Here is a 25,041-nt window from a genome sequence, read left to right on the forward strand (position 1 = left end):
GGTGAGAGGTGTGGAGGACAGAGAGGAGGGAGTCTGAGTGTCTGGAAGGAGGTGTGGCTATGTGCAAGATGTGAACTGGAGGTAAGTAGGATTTGGCAGGGTGCAGGCCATGAGCTCAGACCAGGGCATAGAGAGTTGTAGGGGCCCAGGGCTCATCTGAACAGAGACTTCTAGGCAGTTCTTGGCCATCTGGGTGTCCCACCAGAAAAGAGACCTGATGGGATTTGGTTTTCCTTTTCCTTTTTCTCCAGTCTTGTGCCTGTAAGCAGGTAACAATGCAAGAAGGCTTGCATTTAGGAAGGCTGAGCCTCTACTTTGCTATGCAGAGGACTTTCGCTCCTGTCTGTCTCAAACCCCCTTTCCAGATCAGGCCCAGGGCCTCTTCATGATGTGGTGGAAACAGAAGGATCTTTGGAACTGTGCAGAGATGGGTTCAGATCCCACCTACCCTTTAACCAGCTGTACCAGACTGTGCTGTTCATTACAGAAAAGTCTTTGGTGGATGGAAGCAGACAGGGATTTCATGAAAGACCCCTGATGGTGCCCAGTCCTAGATGGGTGGGCTGGAGGACCTGGCTGAGCAGTGGGTAGGGACAATGGGTCATTCCACCAGGACCACAGCCAAAGTCACACCAGGAAGTCTGGGAAGCACCTCTTGAGGGTGCTGCTGCTGTCCCTGCTAAGCATAGGGCATGGCTGTGCTGTCCTTATACACTAGGCGTCTGGCAGATGGCCACTGCCCAGGCTCCCTGGCCACTTGCTCCAGATTAAACATCTTGCACAGGAGCTTCTGGTTGACCAAGGCAGGACCACATGCCCATGCCCTGCTGCCAGAAGGGCTGGAAAAGTGGGCTTCCAGGGTGTTCAGCTAACATTGGCTGGGCATTAGATTGACTCACTTCATTCTCACAACTCCAAGTGTATTATTATTTCTCCCATTGAACAGATGAAGAAACTGAGGCCCAGAGAAGTGAAACAAATTGCCCAGAACCACTCAGATGGGGAAGTGGCCGGGCTGGTTTCCCACCCAGGTGGGGCTGACATCACCCTTTCCTACCAGTTCCTATGGGCAGTGATTCTCTGATCACCCAAAGGTGCTGCAAATGCTGGGTGGCCCAAAGGAGGACACAGGTCCACCATGCTGGCTGTGTGACTTTGGGTGAGCTGTGGAGTTTGTCTGTGTCTCAGCTGGCTCCTCGGTAGAAGATGAGAGTGGCCAGCTACGCAGCCGGCGTGAGGCTCAGAAGAGACACAGCCAGCATGTGTACATCACCAGCAGAAGGGCTGCACCAGCCCTTTCCCTATTTAAGATCCACAGGACCTTTGCCACCTGCTGACCCCATAGCATCTTGCGCCACATGTTAAACAAAATCAGCTGTCCATAGAGGCCAGCAGGGCAGATCCGGAAGATCCAAATAATGTGAATGGAAAACCCATAAAAAAAAGAGATTTAACAACCACTGGTGATCACTAAATTGTGGTTAATGGCTCAGTTATATAATTTATTTTATCTTCTTTATTTTTTTATATTTTGGAATAATGACAGCTGCATCTGAAAATAATGATATATGCACATTAATGAGTATTTAAGACAAAGAGCAAAGTATGAAGAAGAAAGGTAAAAATACCACCCCAAGTTCTACCACCTAGAAGGAACCTTTTTTAAAATTTAGGTTGTTATTGGAAAGCCATATATATATAAATATATATATAAACACACACACACATATATATGTGTACATACACATATATATGTATATATGTATGTACGTGTGTGTGTGTGTGTATACACACTTCCAGCTCTAGCCTAACCAGAGCTCAGCAGGCCCCTTTGCTGCCCCTGGGAACCTCAGGCCGGGCCACCTGCAGGAGTGCCCTTGGTGTGTATCCCAGAGGTTCTGTTTGTCCTGGGGCTCTGCCTATGGGGCCCTTCCCTACGGGTGGTCCTGCAGGCCTGGGCTCCGCTTCACCCTCAGTTGGTTGTGCTGGAGCATCTCCTTGGCCCTGGTGAGAGCCTCTTCTGCAGGGACAACCATATGGGGTGTCACCCCCACCCCTTCCCAGGAGCTGCCGTCCGAGGCCCCCACAGAACGGGCCGTGGGGATAGTGAGGTAGAGGTTGGTGTCATCCACATGGTAGGTCTGTGGTGGCTGGCAACCCCCGCTGGTCACCTCCCCGATGACCAGGGCCCGGCCCAGCCTCTTCATGATGTAGGTGAACTCCTCCGCAGTGCCGGCCGTCACACTGCTGGTCAGAATGACCATGCTCTTCTTGGAGCCATAGCGTTCACCTGGAAGACATAAGGCCCTTCAGGATGGGGGTCATGTCAGGACCCTGGAACACCTGTCTTCTCTATCCTGCCTGGGCCTGCAGTGATGGAGGAGGCCCTGGGGTTTTGGTCTGTGTCCTTGTGTACACTTGTGAGCCACTTGACTTCTCTGAGCCTTGATTTCTGCATCCGTAAAATGGCGACAAGAATGTATGCCCAATCACGAGGATTTCAGTGCTTGACAACTCCCAACGAGGCCTTTTTATGCCAAGTGATAGGAAAGACTTGACTCTCCTGAGAAAGGGACGTCCTCTCTCTTCATGAATAATGAAAACACTTAAACTGACCTGACTTCCTTTTCACTTTGGACTCAGAAAAACCCAATTTGTGATGTCATAAGAACAACCCTCTAGGACAGCACTGTCCGACAGGAATGCAACGTGAGCCAGAATGCTGCCCATAGATGTCCTTTTAGGTTCCCTAGTAGCCATGTTGAGCAAGCAAAAAGAAATCCCTGGTGTTAATTTCCATCATGTTTTGTTTAAGCCAATGTATCCAAAATACATTCATTTCAAAATGTAATCAAATAAAATTATTAATGAGGTATTTTTTTTTTGTAATGTCTTCAAAATCTGGTATGCATGTTACACCTCCAGCACATCTCAACTTGGGAGAGCCACATTTCAAATGCTCGGTGGCCGCAGGTGGCTTGTGGCTCCCATACTGAACCTCACGGTTCTGGGACCTCACTATCTATAGAATTGAGTCTATCTTTAACTTCCAGTCTTGAACATCTATTTGAATTTAGAATTCACCTGGCTCTGATTTGTATTTACACTTCGTAATATTATTGAATGTATGTCCTAGAAGCTACAGCAAAATGCCTGTGTATTACAGAAGCATGGACATGAAAATGATGGGGTGTTTCTCTGGTCACAGGCACACCCCCACTGATCTCTCCAGTCCTTTCTCGTTGGATAGGAGCACAAGTTCCTTGGTCTTACACACTGGGCAGGGAAGATAGATGGAGGCCATCCACCCTGGAATGGGGCTTTGAGAGTCATGGTTCTGTAAAGCTCAGGGCCTGCCTTTGCTCCTGTAGCCACTGCTCTGTGTCCAGGGCAGTGAACAGAAGCCCGATGAACATCATGACTTTTCCAGGCAAGTGTGTGGCACTGCAGCTGAGAGCTCAAATATGGTGAGCACTGGAAATGCCCATTGGGGTTGGTAAGGGGCGGGGAGAATCCTTCAAATTCTGCATTTGTCCTGCAGGCTGGTGATTATGGTGCTAAGCCTGGGGGAAATTTTGGTATTAGACAAACTATTATTCACATTTTGGGTTCCACTTATTAGCTGCATGACCCTAGAAAAGATACTTGACCTAGTCAATCCCCACTTTTTTTTCCTCTAGAAAATGGACGTAGTGATACATGCTTTTCAGGGATTCGAGATCATGCACATCTAGTGCCTGGACTAGGACAGGGCCTTACAGTCTGGTTACTATGACTTTTACCTACACCCAGGCTGTCTTTCCCTGGTTTCCCAGAAGCTTCTAGAATGACAGTAGAAAGGGGAAAGCTTCTCCACGTACCTACAACCTGGGTGTGTGTCCAGAGTTCACTGACAGAGTCATCAGGCCGGCTGTAGATCTTGTCCAGCAGAACTGGAGGGCCTTCATCAAAGAAGTAGGAGCACAAGATGGGAATGGAGGATGTGGGGCCACCGATGTTGAACCTGAGGGATGGGAAGCGGAACCTGTTCAGGGGCTGAGCTCACAGTGAGGCCCTCTGTGCCCCTCGGGGAGGCCAGGATCTTTGTCCCATGGAGGGTTCTAATTCTTGGCAGCCTCGATGTACTGCCTCTTCCGCCTTTAGAATTCCATGGGTTGGCATTTTCCAGAGTATTTCCAAGAGTAGTAGTCTCTTGAGAACAAGAAACTTTGTGGTCAAATATGTTATCCTTTCCTTCTGCTATATAATTAGCACATGTTAATATATTAAAGGACCAGTCAGGTGCAGTGGCTCACGCCTGTAATCCGAGCACTTTGGGAGGCTGAGGTGGGGGGATCACAAGGTCAAGAGATCGAGACCATCCTGGCTAACACAGTGAAATCCCATCTCTACTAAAAATACAAAAAATTAGCCGGGAGTGGTGGCAGGCACCTGTAGTCCCAGCTACTTGGGAGGCTGAGGCAGGAGAATGGTGTGAACCCGGGAGGCGGAGCTTCCAGTAAACTGAGATCGCACCACTGCACTCCAGCCTGGGCTACAGAGTGAGACTCCATCTCAAAAAAAAAAAAAAAATATATATATATATATGTATATATACACACATAATATGTATACACACATATATATGTATAAATGTATATAAGTATATATATATGTATAAAAGGCCCTGACAAGTCTTGCAGTCAGAAACTTGTTGATCAGTTTCCCCCATTTATTGACCATGGACTGCTCCCCTGCACCCATATCTGCCTATGAGTGGAACACATTTTGGGAAACATTATTTTTCCCAGTTGCATTCTGTGACAATCTTATGACACCTACCGGCTGTCTTAGTTCAGGTGTCTTAACAGGGCACTTAGTGTGTTGAAATATTCAGGCTTGTGGAGCCACATTGGAAGAAAGGGAGCCTGCATTTCTCCCAGGCCATTTAGATTTGTCCCACTGTGTGACTTCATTGGGCCTCTGTCTCCCCACTGGGGCTAGTGATGTGTTAAGCAGCCTCGTCCAGTTGATGGCCTGCGATGACCTGGCTGGGTTCGGGGCCTGTGATGTCAGTGTCTGAACCTCCAAACAAACCTCAGGGGTGGAAGGGTCTTTAAGCAAAGTGCACTTGCAGACTGGGGCCATCTCCTCTTTAAAAAGTGTAAATGGCATATTCAGAAGAAAGGGACTTAACATGAGTGTCATTCGGGTGCTCAACAGAACTTCTAAAGAAAAAAATGATCAGAGATACCACAGGAGCCTCAAGCTCGGGCTGAGAACACACACAGAACTGGAGCCAGGGCTAATGTTTTAGCCCTAATGTTCTTTCTTCTCCCAGGGAGGAAGGGCAGTGGGTGCAGGACCGAGAGCCACCTAGTGACCACTAAGAACCATGTGAGTGAGTGCTGAGGGCTAGAGATCTGGAGCTGGGTGAATGCCCCGCTCTGCCACCCCCTGCCACTTCTTTTAAACAACAGGGGAGCATGGAAGGGTCCCGTCTGAGGAAGGCAGCCTGCCCATGGAGGGTGCAGGGGCATGTCCACCAATGGACTCCAGAGTCACGGGATGCCAGGTCTGGCCACTGCCTGAGGGTGCTCATCCACCTCCTACCCCTGGTCCATGATGTAAACTCACGACATATGAGGCACATTTTTACAGAAACAGAGGGGAGGTGGCTAGCTGAAGACATCCTTCTGACAATCATTTGGTGATGCAAAGAATTCTTTTGATAACAATAGTGATTAATTTCTAAATTCTCCCTGTGCGATTTCCAAATTCTGCCTGTATGACGATTCATGTGACCAGGGTTGTCGTGAGTTGATTTTGTATGACGTGAGGCACCTTCCCAGGTGGGAGGCCTGGCTGTCTCACATGCCACTGGCCATCAGAATCACCTGGGATGCCTGTCAAATAGAGATTATCGGGCCTGTCTACCGGAGCTTCTGAGTCAGTAAGGGAGGAGTGGAGCCCAGGAATCAGAGTTTTTAACGTCTCCTTCCTCTCCTCCCCACTGAATCCTATGACCAGGCAAATTTGGGGTAATTCTCAATCTGGAATGCACATTGGAATCATTGGAGAAGTTTACAAAAACGACCAGTGCTGGGCCCCGCCTTCAATGAAACAAGAACCCCTGGGCTAACTGGCTGGAGCCCTGATAGGAAGGAGGCCTGGCCCCCTCAGGTCCTCTGCTGTGTTGCAGGGTTCCTTTTCTTCCCTGCTGTGGCCTATAGCTTTGACTGTCCCCCGGCAGTCCTGCGTCCTGGCTGGGAAGCACCGACCCCTGGCCACTGACCTCATGTCGATGATCATGGCATCCGTGTGCATGATCTTCTTCCAGATGTGCTCCACCAGCAGCTTGGAGACCTGGGTGAGCAGCTCACCGTCCCCAAACATGTCAAACCTCAAGTAGCCAATGTTGTCCTCAAGCACATTAGTGTGGAAGGAAAACTTGATCAGCTCTTCAAAGACTTCAGGGGAAGGGATCTGTAAGAGTTGGAGGTCCTACTCAGTGTCAGGAGGAGCAGCCGGTTTTAGAGTCCAGGAAAGCAGGCACCACGGATCGCCTTTATGTCATGGGAAATATTAAGGGCAGGAACAGGAACTGACATTTCTGAAGGAGTTAGTAGATACCAGGGACTTTCCCAGTGGCATGTCTGAGATGTGACATGCCATTGGGACATGTGTGATCCATGGGCAGCCTCCTTGCTGAGGATGCTCCTGTCTGCCACCCACATGCCCTGGTGTCCTGAGCTAGAAGGCCCAGGAATGGTCTCACCTCTGACCTCTCCAACCTCACCAGATACTTCCTAATGTCTCCAAGCTCACCTTCCCCTCCACTGGGGCAGGATTGGAAGATGTTAGTTACCTTTACCAGGCGCCTGGCCCTGTACTAAGCACTTTGTAGAGCTTATCATCATCCTCACAGCCACCTGTGCAGGAGATAACATAATCCCCATCTTTTCCATGGAAAAACTGAAGCACAGAGAGATTAAGTAACTAGTCTCAGGTCACATAGTCAGTAAGTGGTGGAGCCAGAATCTGAATCTACATCAGACCCCAAATCGTGAACCTTGGCTATACTGGAAAGGAAGGAGCAGTTGATTTGGAAACCGGGGATCCTGCAAGCCTAGCACAGGCTACTCCCACGTGGATGCACCTCCTCCTCCCTCTCTAAGGCTGCTGGAGGGAGGCAGGACTTGGTGAGCTTGACTGGGACCAGGAGCCTTCGTTGACAGAGACACCACCCTCCAGGCCCTGCCCTGCCCTCAGTCACAGCTCTCTGGCCCCAGGCCACTCCCCTCTGCTCCTCTCCAGGCCTCAGTTGTGAAAAATGGGGATGACAATTCTGTAGCAGATGCTTTTGGTACTCTCAGCCCCCTCTGCTTTCAGCTGCCCCCGGCCCCACTGACAGGCTCTCCTATAGCACAGCCCTGTCTTTCCACCCTCAGCTCAGGCCTTCTCCAAGAAGGGGGAGCCTGCCCCACCCTGAGTCATATCCTCAGGGCAACTCTTGGCCAATGCAGGACAGAAGCCACTGGGCCCCGCCTGCAGAGGGCTGTGCCTGGGAGCATCCCTACACTCAGCAGAACAGCTTCAGCAGAACAGCTTTGAGGCATCTGCTTGTCAGCTTCCCGTCTCACTCTCCCTGCTCCCTCCTTCACGCCTGCTTCAGCAATGGCCTCCCAGACAAACTGCCTGCACTCAAACCCTGGCCTCAGACCCTCCTCACAAGGGATTTCATGACAAATGCTGCCCTGCACAATCGTGATGATGCAGCAAAACCACAGGTAGAACAGCGTGGAGGTGTGAGTGCTGCCTAGGTGGAACTCTCAGCCAGCGGTGGGGCACTTGGTGAAGCCCACGGCCACCTCTGCCAGGTGTTGGCCTCTTCCCCAATGCTGACAATGAGAAGCCCTGCCATCACTCACCTTCCACCCAGCCAAGGCTGAAACGCCTTCTATCCCAGGGGCTTCCAAACTGGCTTCCTGTGAGTATTGGTTGGCTTTCAAACTGGCTTCCTGTGAGGTGGGTGCAAAAGTAATTGCAGGCTTTGCCATTGAAAGTACTTTTGCACCAACCTAATATGCATGTTCAACAGAGGTGTTCAGCAACCCCAGGGTCACAGAGAGCGGATGGAACAGGTTGAGAAAGAGGAAAGGACTTGACTGGTCAAAACTTAAACATGAGAACAAATCTAAAAGCCATTGTCATGCACTGTGCACAGAGCCCGGCCTGTGCGGACAATGGGCCAACTCACTCCCGGGACTGGGCTCAACCAGGTCTCCCTTGGGTCTCACCTGCATGGGCACAATTCCAGGAATGCGGTCCTTGGCATTCTCAGGGATATGGGCTGCTTTCAGGTGTGGGTCTCCGGAGAGCATCTGCAGGTCGGCCCCCAGGATCTCGGCCAGGGCCACTTCTGAGGTCACCCTGGAGTAGCGGCTCTGCAGACCGCTCAGTTTGACAGCCATCTTGGCCCCCAGCTCGGCGGAGGCATAGTTATCAGCCACCAGCTTCCCGGCTGTCTGCAGCACCGTGGGCACCTTGGCACGCAGAGCCACTATGTCCTGGGCTGTGGAAAGGGCTTCGCTCATGGGCACACTGATGTCGGGCTCCACACCAGCCAGGTCCCAGGCCTTGCCTGTGGTGGCACTCAGGGCCATCTGGGTGGGCATGGATGCATATAAGGGGCTGCTGCCCACCTGGTAGATGCCCACAGAGAGTGCCCCTCCAGCCGTGGGCTCCCCAATGACCGTGGCCCGCTGCAGGTCCTGCATGGTGTGTGCAAAGGCCTCAGCTGCAGAGCCACTGGTGTGGCTCATCAGGATGTAGAGGTCCTTGTGTGAGCCATAGCGCTGGCCTGCGACCTGAGGCAGGGTCCACACCTCCATGACTTTCGAGGTGGCCCTGTCAAAGACAGAATACAGGTGCTGGCGGGGTTCTGCCTCAAAGAAGTAGGAACAGAGCAGTGGGATGGCCGTGGAGTAGCTGCCAGGGTTGTAGCGCAGGTCGATCACCAGCGCAGCCGTGTCCACCAGCTGTTGCCATACCAGCCGCACAAGCTGTGGCCCGACGGCCTTCACTGTCTCCAGTTCAGCCATGGCGTCAAAACGCAGATAGCCCAGCTGGCCGGGCAGCACCTCTGTCTTAAACAGGGCCTCAATAAGGTAGGTGAGCTCCTCTGGAGAGGGGACAGCAGGGGGTGGTGGGGGTGCTTCCTCTACCACCAGCTCACCAGGGCTGTGGAACACTAGCAGGCGGTGGTCCCCAGACACCTCCTGCAGGTCTGCTGTGAGCTGAGAGGCCAGAGACTCCAAGTCCACAGCTGTGCGGTAGGCGCCCTGGGCCAGCTTGGCCCGCAGCAGGGCACGCGTCTGGCCCACGACTTCCGGTCGAGCATAGTGGGCCTCCAGCAGGTGCCCTGTGCCCTCCACCAAGGCCCCCAGGCTCTGATGGAACTCCAGCACTTCCTGGGCTTTGTCCAGGGCCTCCTCTGCCAGCACGATGGCATCAGGTACCACTCCACCACCCAGCCAGGCCTCGCCGTGATTGTCGATGAAGGTGAGGACCGGCACAGTGAGCGCGAGACTGCCTTCCGGCGTGTCTAGCAGCGGCACGGTGCGGGTGTGCAGCAGGTTGCCCGCGGTGATCTCACCTACCAGCGTGGCCCAGCCCAGCGACTGCATGAGGAAGGCGAACTCCTCGGCTGCCGTGGCGGTGCGGTGGCTGGTGAGCAGATACACCCCACGTTGGGTGCTGTAGCGTGGGCCTGGGAGCTCCATGTGGCTGAAGTGCTCCTGTGTGATGTTGGTGCGGCGGTCATAGGTAGTGAAGAGGTGCACGGGGCCGGCCTCGGGGCCCTGGAAGTAGGACAGGAGCAGGGGCACAGCGGAGGATGGCCCTCCAGGGTTGTGGCGCAGGTCCATGATGAGGTGCTCCGTGTCCTGTAACGGCTCCCATACCTGGCGCAGGACATATGGGGCCAAAACACCCAGCACGGAGGCGTCAGCAAAACTATCGAAACGCAGGTAGCCCACGTTGCCCGGCAGCACCGACACCTGGAACACAGACTCCACCAGTGCTTGCCGGATAGCCTCGTCCTCAGGCAACTCTGGGGCAGCCCCTGGTGGGTCTTCAGCTGCAGCATCGGGCACGGGCCCAGAAGGGGTTTCTCTGGGCCTGATGGCTCGCACCAGGAGCCTGGGATCCTCGGATGCAGCCTGCAGGCCGGCATTGAGCTTGGTGACCAGATCGTCTTCAGAGACCACTGTGGAGAAGTCCATGCTGGCCAGGTGCTGCAGCAGGGTAGGCACACGGTCCACCAGCGTGTAGTAGTCCTTCAGTGCCTCCTGGAGGCAGTGGACTACCCCTGGAAGGGCGCTGCGAAGAGTGAGGATGTCCAGGGCTTTCTCCAGGGCCTGCTCGGCCGGCGTCCCCACACAGGGCAGCACTCCGCTGCCCTCCCATGTCTGGCTGCCTCCACCCAGGGGCCCCAGGGACCTGGACACGGGCACGGTGAAGAAGAAGTCAGACTCGCCTATCCTCAGCTTCCGGAGGTCCAGGGCCCCTCCTCCAGTTCGCTCGCCCACCACAATGGCCCTGCGCATCTGCTTGAGGATGTGCGCGATGTCCTCGGCCACACCTCTGGTCTGGCTGCTGGTGAGGACCACCACATCCTTGTCGGCACCGTACCTTTCTCCCAGGACCTGAGGCAAGGTCCAGATCTCCGTGGTGGTGTTGGAGGGGCGGTTGTAGATAGTGTCCACGTGCAGGATGGTGTTCCCTGGGTGCAGGTAGGAGATGATGTAGGGAATGCCAGAGATCTGGCCTCCCGTGCAGTGCCGGAGATCCAGCACTAAGGCGGAGGTGCCCATGAGCTTCCCCCACACGTGGGCCACCAGGAACTCCCCCATCATGCTCAGCACCTCCTGGCCGGGGACGCTGTCCACCCGCAGGTAGCCCACATTACCCTCCAGAACCTCATGGCGGAGGCCCCTTTGCAGCCAGGCAAGCAGTTCCTCTTCTGAGAGACTGGTGAGTGCTGGGACTTGTGGGGGAGGCTCGGGGGTGCTGGGCTCATAGGAGATGACCAGGCGAGGGTCGTTCAGGGAGCTCTGCACCCCAGCTGTCAGCACACTGGCCAGCGTCTGCGGGTCTGAGATGCTCAGAATCTCATGGCTCTTGATGGCCTGCTGGATGGCTTCCTGCATGCCCAGCAGGTTCTCTGGGAAGCAGTAGTTATCCAAGAGGACCTTGGCCATATCCAGCACCAGGCTTGGCTGGAACAGGTGTGTCGGGCCAGCCAGGCCACAGAGCAGCATAGACATGAGCAGAACCCATTCTCTCATCATGGGACCCAGGGGGAGGCCTGGCTCTTGCACGAAAGCCCCCTGGACTGTGTGCAAGGCCGTGGCCCTGCTCTGTGCAGCTGCCTTCTGCCCTTGTCCTCCTCAGCTGGTGGACAGAAGGTCTGGGGCTAAACTCCTGAGTTGGAGCAAGGCTTCCAGCTCCAGTAAGCCTTTAATCCTGTCTAATTCAAGCACATCAACCCTGGGTATCGGGGAGGAGTGGCCAGGGTGGTTTGACCCAGAAGGTACATTGCATCTTATCTTGCTGTGCTGCGTCTGCATATCACAACACTAATCACTGCCATTATTTTAGTTCCTGCCACATGCCAGACACCGTGCTCCATCCTTTACAAGCCGACAGTTTCCACCAGAGCCTTGCAAAGTCCAGTTATTAACTTGCAAGTCCTCCTTGGAGAACTGGTTCTGCCACTGTCTCTCCCATGGCCTCAGGGAAGTGTCTTAATTACTTTTTGTGTAGATTAAGTGAGAAAATATGTGTAAAGCACTTCTTCTCAGTACCCAGCAAGTAGGAAGCACTCATTACTAGTAAGTTCTCTGTATTAGATATTATCTCTGTTTCATAGCTAAAAAAAGAAAAAACAGGCCAGAGAGTTTTGTAACTAATAGGAGCCCATTGTTTTAGGTGGGGACAGATAGGGGGTTAGCAAGAAGAAGCCCTTGGGGCTACAGTTGGCCCATACAGTGCAGAGGCTGAGTCTGAGGCTGGCATCAGCCTCAGAGCCTGAGATTTATTTCTATGTCCTATTAATGCCTCCAGGGAACAGAAGGGGTCCCCCTACAGCTTTCTAATGCTAAGAATGATGTGGCTGGATCATCATGTAGAGTGTGGAGTGTAGAGGCGCCCACCTTCCAGATATCACAGGACTAGTATTCCCATTCAGATGAGGTTAGCTCTGAGAGTTAATGGCTAGAGGTGACTCCTGATTCTTGAAGGCTCAGCCCACAGCCCACAGTTTGCAGGGATAATCAAGCAGGAAGTCTTGGGTCTCTGTGGTCCCAGGCTTCACGTGGAATCCAAATCATTCCTTCCGAATGCATAGAGCACAAGAAACAGGGAAAGGTAGACTGCTGGACTCTTCAGATCCCAGCTCCTGCCACTTCTTATTGAAATAATGTGGGTGCTGCTTGCAACTAACTGGCTGTAGAAATCCAAGAAGTCCTGCTATGGGGTCGGAACCTGGAAGCCCTGCTTTGCCACTGAATGCCCCTGGAAATGGGCATTTCCCTTACTTAACAGACAGACAACTACCGTCCAGACAGTGGTCGCAAGGCCAGGGCAGAGTGTCGGGAGAGCTGTCCCAAGCTAGCTCCGGTAACACCGCCTTGGCTGAGCAGGCAGCAGGCAGGCACGCCTGTGTGCCTCAGCAGGCAGCTGGAGAAGGTGGTCTCAGGGACGTGGGCTTTCTCTGCACAGCTGAGACCCACAGTCTGCTCTTTGGAAATCATTATCTGAGGATGTTTACCAACTGCTTTATGAAGGCCAAAGAGGTCAATTAGCTAAAACAAACATATTTTTAGCTCATTAGGATTTGTGTAATGCTCAAGTGACATATGGTCACATCACTCCACCGTATGCAGCCAATGGAAGTGAGCCTAATTTACTATGAGAATGGGGCAGGGCTGAGATGCTGCCAACACCTCCGGATGAATGCACTCCTTGCATACCCTGAGCCCTGCTGGGAAGGCTGGGTCTTCTCTGCCTCCACTTGGAGAATCACAGTTCTGAGCATGTACTTCCATGTCCTCAGAGGGCACTTGTCTGCCATTGCTTGAGTCCAGGCAAAGCTTCTGGCCCAGAAAGGGCTTGGGGGAGAACAGGAGTAAGACTGTCTTTGGGGAAAGGATTCACTGTAGTCTTACTAGATGTAGTTTCAGGATAGGATGTCAGGACCTATCACTGGGATTTGATTTGTTTGGCTAGCCCGGAGCCTTAAGAGGGACTTGAGAAAAAATCAGTCTGTTGCAAGTCCCTGGGGTGCCTGAGTTGGAGGGGCATGGGTAGGGAGGCAGTGCATCTCCTGTGGGTAAGGCCCAAGCAGGTGGAAGGGCAAGTTCTGTCCTCAGAGTTCTCTGAGCTCCAGGGGTTGTGGGGGTATGTAAGCCGATGGTGGCCAGCCTCCTTAGCTCATGAGGAGAGCATGTTCTGGGTAAGTCCCCAGAGTGAAAGCCGAGAGCTCTACGTCTTCCCATCCAGTCCCCGAAAACTGTAGGCCCACGGTGGGTTCAGAGAGTCCATTTGATCTTGGGGGCTGAGTTTCGGAGTTGGAGGGGGCTGGAAGGCCCTGCACCCCCTCACTTATACAAATGTCCTGTGGGCAGAGCTGTGGAGGGCAGCTTAGAAGCCACCCTGAACTGAACTGGTGAGAACTGAATAGGTGAGTGGGTGAGACCTTGATAAGGTGACATGAGACCATGATTAGGTGACTCGACTGCTCTAAGCCTTGGCTTCTTCAAAAGGGAAAAATAGAACAAGGAGAAAAGCCTCAGTATTGCTGGAGGATTAGGTGTTACCATCCTAGAAGTTTTGAAAGGAAGTTGAGGACACAGGAGTTGGTGAGGGGCAGCTTGGCTCTGCCTGGGATTAGAACACCCCTGTGGTATTAGGGAAAGTCATTCCAAGAGGCTGGGGCTGCCCTGGAGACCTGGAGTCCTAGGGCTTCTTAGGCTCCAAACCTTTCCTGGGCCTCTACATATCTAAGGAGAAATGCCCAGACCCAGGCTCCAGAGACCAGCCCTGCAGCATCCACAGTGCAGGTTAAGAGGGGGACAATGACACGTCAGGGCTGCTGCAGGGATGGTCAGGGGGCACGCGGAGCTGGGCAGTACAGGAAGGAGCGACTTACCTATTTCATCACAGATGTTGTCTTTTCAGTGTATTGTTGTTTTATGTCTGTCTATTGTTTTGTGTTAGTTTTCCCCTCAATGTTTTATAATGGAAATGGTTCAAGTGGTACAGCAAATATCTATATACTATCATTTAAAGAAATGCTTTGACATGTTCACATTTTAAAGAGCTTATCTGAGCAGACACCGACTCATGAATCTGGTAGCTCCCCACAAGAGGTGGTTTGGGGCTTTGCAAGGGAGCACAAGGGGAGGCTTCCACAGGGTGAAGGCGAAAGTGCAATAAATATTACAGATGCTTTGGTTGCTTAGCGTTTCGGCCCTTGCATGATTTGGAACATCCTGGTGGAAAGTTCGAGACCATGTAACTGATGTCCAGTTGGCCATCAGTGACTGACTGGGCTTAAGCTTCGGGTTCTTTTAAATTAGCTGTTTATAGGAAATGAGTCTGAGTTAGGTTTCAATTTGCTCTTGTAGAAAATCAGGGCATTAGAGCTACCTTAGTTTAATGGCTGCCTCCATAGATTCTACCACTGACATTTTTATTACCCTTTTCTCATCTCAGCTCTGACTTACCAGCTTCCTCTACCCTGAAAGCCTCCTCTCCCCTGTAAGCCAACACATTTTTTAATGCACTTCAAAGCAAATTGAACCTTGACTTTTTATTCATTTTACTTTATTTTCATTTTACTTTTTTCTTAAATCAGAGGAGTAAAACATACTCATTTTGTAGAAATGTGCAAACAAACCTTTCCCAAATCTTTTAAAATCCAGCCTCCTTTAGTAACAAATAATCAGCATTGAATGTCTAACCATTGTCACCTGTCTCTGCGTACACGCAGGGAGGTGCACGTATAGGAGAGATCCATCCACACATCTATAGGCAGACCATCCATTTGTCCATCCTATTGTGGGAGGTGCACGCATAGGAGAGATCCATACGCACATCTATAGGCAGACCATCCATTTGTCCATTCTATTGTCAACCCTTTATTAGCATAGATGGTAATTTGCATTTTGTTTTACTCACTTAAACATACAACATAAACATCCTTCCCAGTTGAAGTATACTCATTAAATTCATCCTTTTAATGGCTACATATAGTCTGGGGATTCCTAATCCAAAAATCTGAAATCTGAAATGCTCCAAAACCTGAAACTTTTTGAGCACTGACACAACACCACAAGTGGAAAACTTCACACATAAGTACTTAACACCAACTTTGTTTCATGCAAAAAATTATTTAAAATATTGATATAATTACCTTTAGGCTGTGCATGTAAGGCATACAAGAGGCATAAATACTGTATTTAGACTAGGGTCCCACTCCCAAGATATCTCATTATGTACATACAGATATTCCAAAATCCAAAGAAAATCCGAAATCTAAAACACTTCTTTCTCCAAAACTTTCAGATAGGGGATACTCATCCTATAGTAGTTCTTGATGATTTACTGATCTGTTCCCTTTGTGAGGCATATTTTAAGTTGTCTTTGTTTTTGCTTCAATATTGTTTCAGCGATATTGTGATAAATGTTTTTGAACACATGTTCTTAAGGGCCTAAGGTGCTTTTTGGTTTGTGGATAAATTCCCAAACCTGGTCTTGCTGAGCCAAAGGGCATACACACTTGTTTGTTTTTTTATTGTGTTTTTTCGGTACCTTTTAAATTATCTAATAAGTATGTCCTTTTTTTCACAACTTAATTGATGTATAGTTAACATATAATGAACCTATTTGGAGTGTATCATTTAGTCAGTTTTGACATGTGCGTACCCCCCCGAAACTCTCACCATCACCTGGGCGACTTATATTGCTGTCCCCCTCAAGTCATCCTGGTGCCCCTTTGCTCCCCAGTCCCCTCTGCATTCCCATATACAGACAAACATGGATTTACTTGCTGCCAACACTATAGATCAGCTTGCAGCTTCTAGAATTTGCTATAAATGAAATGATACCATGTGTGTTGCTTTTCTATCTGTTTTATTTTGCCCAACATAATGATTGTGGGATTCACCCAGATTGCTGAATGTACCAATAGTTCATTTGTTTGCTGAGTAGCCTTCCATTGCACAGATGGACCACAATTTGTTATCCATGCACCTGTCGAGAGCCCTTCAGGTTGCTTCCAGTGTATGAATATTACGAAGAAAGTTGATATGAGCCAGGCATGGTGGCTCACAGCTGTAATCCCAGCACTTTGGGAGGCTGAAGTGGGCCGATCACCTGAGTTCAGGAGTTCGAGACCAGCCTAGCTGACATGGTGAAATCTAGTCTCTACTAAAAATACAAAAATTAGCTGGGCTTAGTGGCGGATGCTTGTAATCCCAGCTATTTGAGAGGCTGAAGCAGGAGAATTGCTTGAACCCAGGAGGCAGAGGTTGCAGTGAGCCAATATTGTGCCACTGCACTCTAGCCTGTACTACAGAGCAAGACTCTGTTTAAAAAAATAAAAAAAGAAAGAAAGCTGATACAAATATTTGAGTGCAAGTCTTGGTGTGGATGTATGTCTTTTTTTTGGCTGGAGTAATACAATACCTAGGATAGGAATGTATATTTAACATTTTAAGAAACGACTCAACTGTTTTCCAAAATTTAAATTTCTACCAGCAGCCAGAGACTGCCAATTCCTCCACATCAATGGCAACAATTGGTAAGGGGAACATTTTAGCGTTCAAATAAGTATGTTGTAGCATCTCATTGTGATTTTAATTTGCAATGGCGTTGAGCATCTTATTATGTATTCCTTTGCCACTTGTATGTCTTCTATGGTGAATTCGCTGTTCAAATCTTTTGCCCATTTGTTGGGGAAGGGAGGCAGTTGTTTGTCTTATTATTGATAAAGCAAAAGTTATTTTTATATTCTGGATGTAAGTCTTTTACCTGATATATGTGTTGCAAATATTTTCTTCCAGTCCATGCCCTGTCTTTTCATGCTGTCAACAGTATCTTTTGAAGATTAAAATGATGAATCCAAATTTATCATTTTTTTCCCTTTAGGATTCATGCTTTTAGTGACACAACTAAGAAATATTTGCTGATCTCAAGGCCTCAAAATCTTTCCTTTAGTATTTTGTTCTAGAATTTCCATAGCATTAGGTTTCACATGAGTCTATGATCTGTTTTCAGTTAATTAGATATCCAGTTGACCCCACGCTAGTTGTTGAAAAGACTTTCCTTGTTCTAGTGAATTGTATTGGCATCTTGATAAAAAAGTGATTGATCGCATCTGTGTGGGCCGATTTCTACAATCTATTCCACTGCGTTCATCTATTTGTCTGTTTTCTACCCACATCACACTCTCTTGTTTACTACAGTTTATAATATGTCTTGAAATTATGAAATCTGAGTCTACCAACTTTGTTTTACTTTATCAAAATCATTTTGGTTATTCTAGTTCCTTTGATTATCCATATAAATTTTTGATTCAAATCATTGACTTTACAATCAGATTATTGATTGGGATTGAGTTGAATGTACAAATGAGTTTAGCAGACAATTTATCTCTTAACAATACTGAGTCTTCCAACCCATGCATATGTTATATCACTTTACTTACTTAGGGCTTCTTTGATTTATTTATCAGTGTTGTGTGGTTTCACTATATAGATCATGCAAATATTTTGCTAGATTTATACCCACGTATTTTGTGGGGATTTTTTTGGTGCTATTGTAAATGGCACTTTTTTCTTTACATTTTAATGTCCAGTTATTCATTCTGTTTTGATCATATATTTTGCAACTTGCTAAACTCCTTTATTTATTCTAGTATACGTTTGGAAGAATCCTTGGAATTTTCTGAAAGGCTGTTCATGTTGCATTTCTTGATTGACAACTTATGGATGCTATTTTTTATTCTTGTCTTATTGCCCTTGCTAGGGTCTCTAGTGCCTTGTTCATGATCTTAGCGGGAAAACATCCAGTTTACCATTAAGTATAAAGTTAGCTGTAGATTTTTTTGTAGATGCTCTTTATCAGTTAAAAAATTCTTTTCTGTTGCTAGTATTTTGAGAATTTTTTAAAAATCATGAATGAGTTTTGAATATAGTCAGATGCATCTACTAACATGATGTTTTTTCTTCTTTAGTTTGTTAATATAGTTAATCATATTAACTGGTTATCTAATCTCGAACCAGCCACTCATTTATGGGTTAAATCTCACTTGTTCATGATGTATTAGCCTTTGAATATGTTCCTGGATTTAATGTGCTGGTATTCTGTTGAGGGCTTTTGCATGGTTATAAGGAATATCGCTCTCAAGTTTTCTTTTGATTTTGGTATCAAGGTAACGTCTATCTCATAAAAATGTTGGAAAGTAATTTTTTCTCTTCCTATTCCTTCCTCTTTCTATTTGCTGGGAAAAGTTTTTATGGAATTGATATTATTTCAAGTACTTGAGGGGCTGAGAAGTATTGCGCTAAGCATGTAAGGAGGGCTGGTTGTGCTTATACCTTATTCCTACTTTCAGCTGAGCATTTCACAGTTTTGTGCCATCAGAGGAAAAGATAACTGAAGTATCAGAACATAGATTATTCCAGCTGTTAATGATCTATATTAGAAAGTATTCACAGCCTCAAAGATGACATCACTTGCCTGATGCAAGGCAGGAGCTGGAGTCATGAGGGCGCATTACCCACTGCCGCCTCCAGGGGGTGCTGTGTGTCAGGCAACGGAGCCCAGGGCCTTTGAACCTGGATGAGTTCTGAGGTGTGTAAGGGGCTCAGAATAGTAACCAAGGTCCCAACAGCCAGGGGCCCATCACCCACACAGTGGTTGGGTAGAAGGATGGAAGCCCGTTCTCTGCAGGATGGAAGCCCCTCGGAAGCACATGGCTGTCCTGCCTTCCCTGCGCAACATCTTTTCTGTGCAGTGAGGACAGAAATTCAAGTTTTCAGACAATTAGAGTAAATTTCGGCCAGAGATATCCTAGAGACTGAACACAGGAGGGCGGGGCCTTAGGCGGTTTGGAAGGCTTGATTTGCACAAAGCAATGAGGAAGCAATTTGCATCTGGAGAGAATGCATGAATGACATTGTTTAACACGAAAGTAAGGCCACGAGGCTAGTGACCCAGGATCGGAGTCGGGTCCCTGCTGCCTGCATCTGCAGGGAACGTGCCGTGTTTGTGTTTATGGATGATGCCTTAATCACTCCCCACCCAGGCCATTTCTCCTAAGCTACTGCTCCTTCTACTTTGGGGATGAGGAAGCTGGGGCTCAGGGAGAGCACAGAACTTTCTCAAGAGCACAGAGCTAAGGAGCCATGGGCCTGCTGAAGGGAGAGAGGATTCCACACACACTCCCGTGAGCTTTGGTTACTGTTGGTGTCATAATCCCAGGCACGGACTTGTGGCAGGAGGTGGGGTGGGGAGAGAGGCTCCAGCAGGGACTAGGACCCCTCTGGCTGTGGCAAGGCTGTGTCTCCAGTAACTGCAGAGCAATAGTCTAGAGGAGATGAAGGAGATGGACCCCGCACTGACAGATGCAGGGGTGAAGCCTGAATCCAACAGGCAGAGAACCCCGAGCGCCCTTCAGGAATCCAGGCCATTAGGTGGGATGACACACGGGGCTTGGGAGTCGTTAGTGGAACACAGCCTTGGGAATCTGAGAGCAGGACATTGCAGGGTTTGGGAAGCAGGGTTCACTGGGGAGGGCTGAGAGCAGAGAGAGGAGCAGACCCCAGAAGGCTCAGGGCCCAGGACTGGCTTAAAGTCCAGGGAGCGAGGCTGAGTCCACTCATCAGGATGTGGGTGCAACATGAGGACCGACTTCTGGGCAAAGCAGAGTATGTAGGGAGCAGGGCATGCAAAGCGTGGCCAGGCAACAGGAAGCAGCCTTCTCTCTCTCTTGCCTAAGGTGTCTGATGTGGAACTGATTCAAGGAAGTGGGGATGTTGGTCCAGGGGCTCAGGGTGGCCTAAGGCGAGGAGGTCCCTAGCAGGCACTCGCAGGAGTCATCCTCCCTGAGTGTCCTCCTTCATCAGCACCCTAGGCACTTTCTAGAAGCTGAGCAGGGATGCTGAGGTAGGTATCTCACCAGAGCACCACATCCACGAAGCCCTGTGCCGGGCGCTCCCCTGACAGTCCTGTGCTTTGGAAACCTGGGCTTGTGTGTCCTGAGCCTTGCTGCAGGGAGGACTTGGTCTACAGGGGCATCTGGCTCCCCGCTGGTGGGTCTGTCTCTGAGAAGAAAAGCCTGGAGTCTGGCATCTGAGGACAGCCTAACCATGAGGGACTGGAGGAGATGCTCTGACTCATAAAAGGGAAGGAGTAGCTGGGACAAAGGCAGAATGGCTTTGGAAAATACTTACCGCTTCTGTTTGTACCCTGTCATGAAGATTGTCTCGTTTAATCTTTTTTTAAAAAATGATTTTCTTGAGATACAATTCACCCATTTAAAGTATATAATTCAATGTTTTTTAGTATTCACAGAAATGTACGACCATTGCCACAATCAATAATATTAGAACATTTTCGTCACCTCAAAATAAAACCCTGTAACCTTCAGCTCTTACTCACTATCCACACCCACATCTCTGCCTCCCAGCTCTAAGAAACCACTCATCTACTTTTGATTTCTATAGATTTTCCTGTTCTGGAATTTTTCATGTGAATAGGATCATATAATACGTGTTTTTTTGTGACTGGCTTATTTCATTTAACAAAATGTATTCAAGGTTCATCCGTGTTGTAGCATGTTTCAGTACTTTGTTCCTTTTTTTTTTTTTTTGCAAGGTCTTCCTCTTGCCCTGTGACTCAGGCTACAGTACAGTGACATGATCATGGCTCACTATAGTCTCGGCCTCCTGGGCTCAAGCTCACTCCTTTTTATGGTTGAATAATATTCCGTTCTATGCATATTGCCACATTTTGTTATTCATTCATTAATTGATACAAATTTGGGTTTTTTCCACCTTTTGGCTATTATGAATAATTCTGCTATAAAGATATCTGTATAAGTTTTTGTGTGAACATACATTTTCATTTCTCTTGGATACATGCCTAGACATGGGATTGTTGGGTCATATGGTAACTCTATGTTTAACTTTTTGAGGAACTGCCAGTTTTCCAAAGAGACTGTATAATTTTGCACTCCCACCAGCAATGTGTGAGTTCTGATTTCTCCACAACCTTGCAAACAATTATTATCCAACTTTTTGATCATAGCCATCCCAGTGGGTGTGAAGCGGTATCTTATTACAGCATTGATCTGCACTGCCTGATGACTAATGATATTGGGCATCTTTTCATGTGCTTATTGGCCATTTGTGTGTCTTCCTTGCAGAAATGTCTAATTAGATGATTTGCTTATTTTAAAAATTGGGTTATTTATCATTTTATTATTGAGTTGTAAGAGTTTTTTTATATATGCTAGATTCAAGTCCCCTATCATATATGAAATCAGCAAGTATTCTCTCTCACTCTGTGGATTAATCTTTAACTTTCTTGATGATGTCCTTTGAAGCACAAAAGTTTTTCATTTTGATGAAGTCCAGTTTATCTAATTTTGCCTTCATCGCTCTTGCTTTTGATGTCATATCTAGGAATCTTTTTCCAAAGCCAGGCTCATGAAGACTTACCCTTATGTTTTCTTCTAAGGGTTTCATAGTTTTAGGTCTTATTTTTAGGTCTTTGATCCATTTTAAGTTAAGTTTTGTATATGTTATGAGGTAAGGAAGCAAATTTATTCTTTTGCATATGGAAATCCAGTTGTCTCACCATGTTCTCATTTAATCATTACAACCCAGAGATATCATAAGCCTATTCTTTAAAATAAACATCTCCCTTTTACATCCCCCTTTAAGGAGTCTTATGGGGATATGTAAAATGGAGATGTTTATTTTAAAGAATAGGTTCGTGTGATTGTGGGAGCTGGAAAGTCTGAAATCTGTTGTGCAAACCCCAGCAGACTGCAAATTCAGGCAAGAGTCGATGCTGTAGTCTTGAGACCAAATTTGAAAGGGCAGGCAGCTGGCTGGTAACTCAGACAGGGTTTCTCTGTTGTAGTCTTGAGGCTGAATTGCTTCTTCCTCAGGAAACTGGTCATAAGGCCTTCAACTGATTAGATGAGACCCACCCACATTATGGCGGGTGATCTGCTTCATGTACAGGGTACTGGTAGCAAAAGTATATCACACCCACTAAATACCTTCCCAGCAGCATCTAAACTAGTGCTGCACCAAACAGCTTGGCACCACAGGATAGCCAAGTTGACATCAAATCAGTCATCACAGGTAGTGTGGCTGCCGTTTCTTAGGAGAAGAATCTGAGGCTTGGAGAGGTTAAAAGATTTCTCCACAAGCACAGTCAGTAGCAGAGTCTAAACATAAACTGGATTACCAGGTGCTGGGTGAGGAGTCAGGCAAGGGAAATGGGAAAAAGTTGGTCAAAGGGTACAAAGGATACATAAATTCCAGAAATCTTCTGTGTAGCTTAGTGACTATGGTTAATAATACTGTATTGTATGCTTGAAAATTATAAGACAGTAGATTTTAAATATTTTCACCACAAAAAGTGTAAGGTGATGTATATGTTAATTAGCTTGATTCAATCATTTTGCAATGTGTACAAAAACATCACATTGCATACCGTAAATATATGCAATTTTATTTGTCAATGACATTTCATAAAGCTCGCGGATAAAAATGACACTTGGACCAGAAGCTAGCTCCTCAGGGCACTCCGTTCTTATGCCCACACTAAGCCTTTCTGTTGTGAGAACAGTCCAGGCTTAGGGAGCACTTGAGTTCTCAGAACTCCAAGTAGGTTCTAGACAAAAATACCATTTCACTGATGGCAGACATACACATTGTGTAAATGACTAGAGTTTCTCTAAAGCATACATTCCTCCTTTCACTGTGCCTGAACTCTAAGTCACAGCAATGTGGGGTGCCATTCTCATTTAGGAAAGTCCTTCCATGATGTAGCCTCTCTCTTTGCATTTCTTCCTGCTGTTTCTCCTAAGCCCATCAGACGTGTGCATGTGTCTGAACCCCAGCTATGAACAGGCGTTAGGATCTTTTTCCTGAGAGCCGGAGGCACTTGGCTCGCCTTCAGGAGGCTGTGGCTGCCCAGCAGACAGAGGGCCTGGGGGTTTGCATGCGGCAACTTCCAACTCAGGTATGACTAGAAAGGCTGACGGCACTAGGAGAGCAAGGGAAAGACAATGAAGAGAAGGAAGGAAGAAAAAGAATGAGGAATAAAATGAAGGTTTCAGGTGACAGAGGACGCGGTGATTCAAATGTTTTCCTGAGCATTACACACAAAGAGAAGCAGGCAAGAACAGAAATGCAAGAGCCTGGGAAACATTTGTGTATGTGGCACTTGGTGGGTGATGAGCAAGGACCCAGTAAGCCATGTCCCCTGGCTGTGAGCATGCAGCCAGCACGTGACCTGGTCAGGATTTGAACACAGGCAGGGCCAACTCTCCCCCCGTGCCCTGCCAGCCACCCTGCTGCTTCCACCTGGCCTCTGCTATTGGCTCCTGAGCTGCCCCTGACTGGGGATACTGCATAACATCATCCAGTACCCTAGTACTAGTTACACGGGAACAGTGGCATTAACCAGAACCATGCCAGGCAAACCAGGACAATGGTCACTGAGCCAGAGGAAGAGGTGGCCCAAGTACTGCCTAGTATAAGCATTGTCCTGAGAAGGGAAGAAGAATGGTCCAGCAGTCACATGGATGACCACAAAAGGTGCCAGATGTTGGGGTGCAGCATGACCTCCAGGATTTGAGTGTGATGTGGGGGTCCTGACCACTCACACACTCACCACCTGGCTCACATGAGGTGGTCGCACCTCAGACATTGTCGGTGATTTGAGAAAGGTTTTCAGCTTTGTGCCTTTTGAGCTGGATCTTCCTTTGTTTTGTGTCCACTGCTGAGCCTCGGAGTGCCCGGTCCGGTGTGGCCTGGGGACAGCCTGTTGCTTCCAAGAGTCATTTCCAGGGTCAGCTTCATTTTACTTACGCTGAGACCTCCTAATGCCCTTAGTACTAGGGATGTCACCCCCACCAACCGAGGCGAAATGTCATTGTGCAAGTTCAGAACACCAGGAGACTGGGAGTGCGGATGGACTTTGAGACCTCTCTTCCCTAGCTTTCTGCCTACACACTCTCCTAAGAGCTGACAGGTCAGTAAGAGACATCAGGCATGAAGGTGTCAGTGCAATGGGGGGACAAAATCACCCAGAACCACCTACTCTCAACACCAGCTCATTCACTTCCATTCTTGTTTCCATGTATGGATTTTACAAAATCACAGAAGTAAAAAAGACCATTACCAATTAAGTGACATGTCTTTTTGACATTCTTCTCCTTCCTGCCATTTGCTGTGTGTCTTTCCGGTCCTTTTATGAACTACTTCTTTATATATAAGCATATCCTTGGAACACAGACTCTCTGTGGGTTTTTATGTATGTGCCAGATATCACATGCCACTCCACAACCTGCTCATTTTGCTCAGCACTATATTTTTGACATGTAGCCATGTGGGTGTGCGTCAATTAGGATGATTTTTAATGGCTCTACGTTATGTCACCATAGCCATGTATCGCTCTTTAGTCAGCTCTTCAGTGACTGATGGATATTTGGTCTGTCACAGTTCTGGTTTCCAGTGAAACAGACTGAGAGGGGACTGGCTGCGGGAGGCATGAAGGTGGCACCCTAGGCAGCTGCACTTGTCAGGAGGGGAGGGCCTTGGACTGCGCAGGGAGAAGGAAAGTTTGAGAGTGATGCAGCTGCCACAGACCTCAGCCAGTTCCCAGGGGAGTGGGGTTGTCTCTTCAAAATCACCCCAAATTGAAGCCAGAGCCAAGCCTTCATGCCCGTCATGCCATTCTCAGATG

At 48.4% G+C, this 25,041-nt stretch overlaps 1 protein-coding gene across 1 annotated transcript; it reads right to left on the minus strand.

Moving 5' to 3' along the window:
* Positions 1–1,731: 1,731 nt before the first annotated feature.
* RBP3 (retinol binding protein 3, interstitial) lies at positions 1,732–11,448 on the minus strand. The gene is made up of 4 exons (XM_011950325.1): positions 8,280–11,448; positions 6,275–6,465; positions 3,861–4,003; positions 1,732–2,290 (listed from the first exon to the last, which is right to left on the minus strand). Exons 1-4 carry the CDS (start codon positions 11,331–11,333, stop codon positions 1,935–1,937), a joined length of 3,744 nt encoding a protein of 1,247 aa, XP_011805715.1. The 5' UTR covers positions 11,334–11,448; the 3' UTR covers positions 1,732–1,934.
* Positions 11,449–25,041: the final 13,593 nt, after the last annotated feature.

This window comes from Colobus angolensis, unplaced genomic scaffold (genome assembly GCF_000951035.1).
Source record: "Colobus angolensis palliatus isolate OR3802 unplaced genomic scaffold, Cang.pa_1.0 Scaffold306, whole genome shotgun sequence".
In the NCBI taxonomy this organism is placed as follows: domain Eukaryota; kingdom Metazoa; phylum Chordata; class Mammalia; order Primates; family Cercopithecidae; genus Colobus; species Colobus angolensis.

Excerpts from the sequence above, each read along its gene's own strand:
- RBP3 (XM_011950325.1), bottom strand. The coding sequence starts at position 11,333 with ATGATGAGAGAATGGGTTCTGCTCATGTCTATGCTGCTCTGTGGCCTG. Across the intron at positions 4,004-6,274 it reads GCCATGATCATCGACATGAG|GTTCAACATCGGTGGCCCCA; the intron begins GTCAGTGGCCAG and ends CCCATCCCTCAG. Across the intron at positions 2,291-3,860 it reads GACACACACCCAGGTTGTAG|GTGAACGCTATGGCTCCAAG; the intron begins GTACGTGGAGAA and ends TATGTCTTCCAG.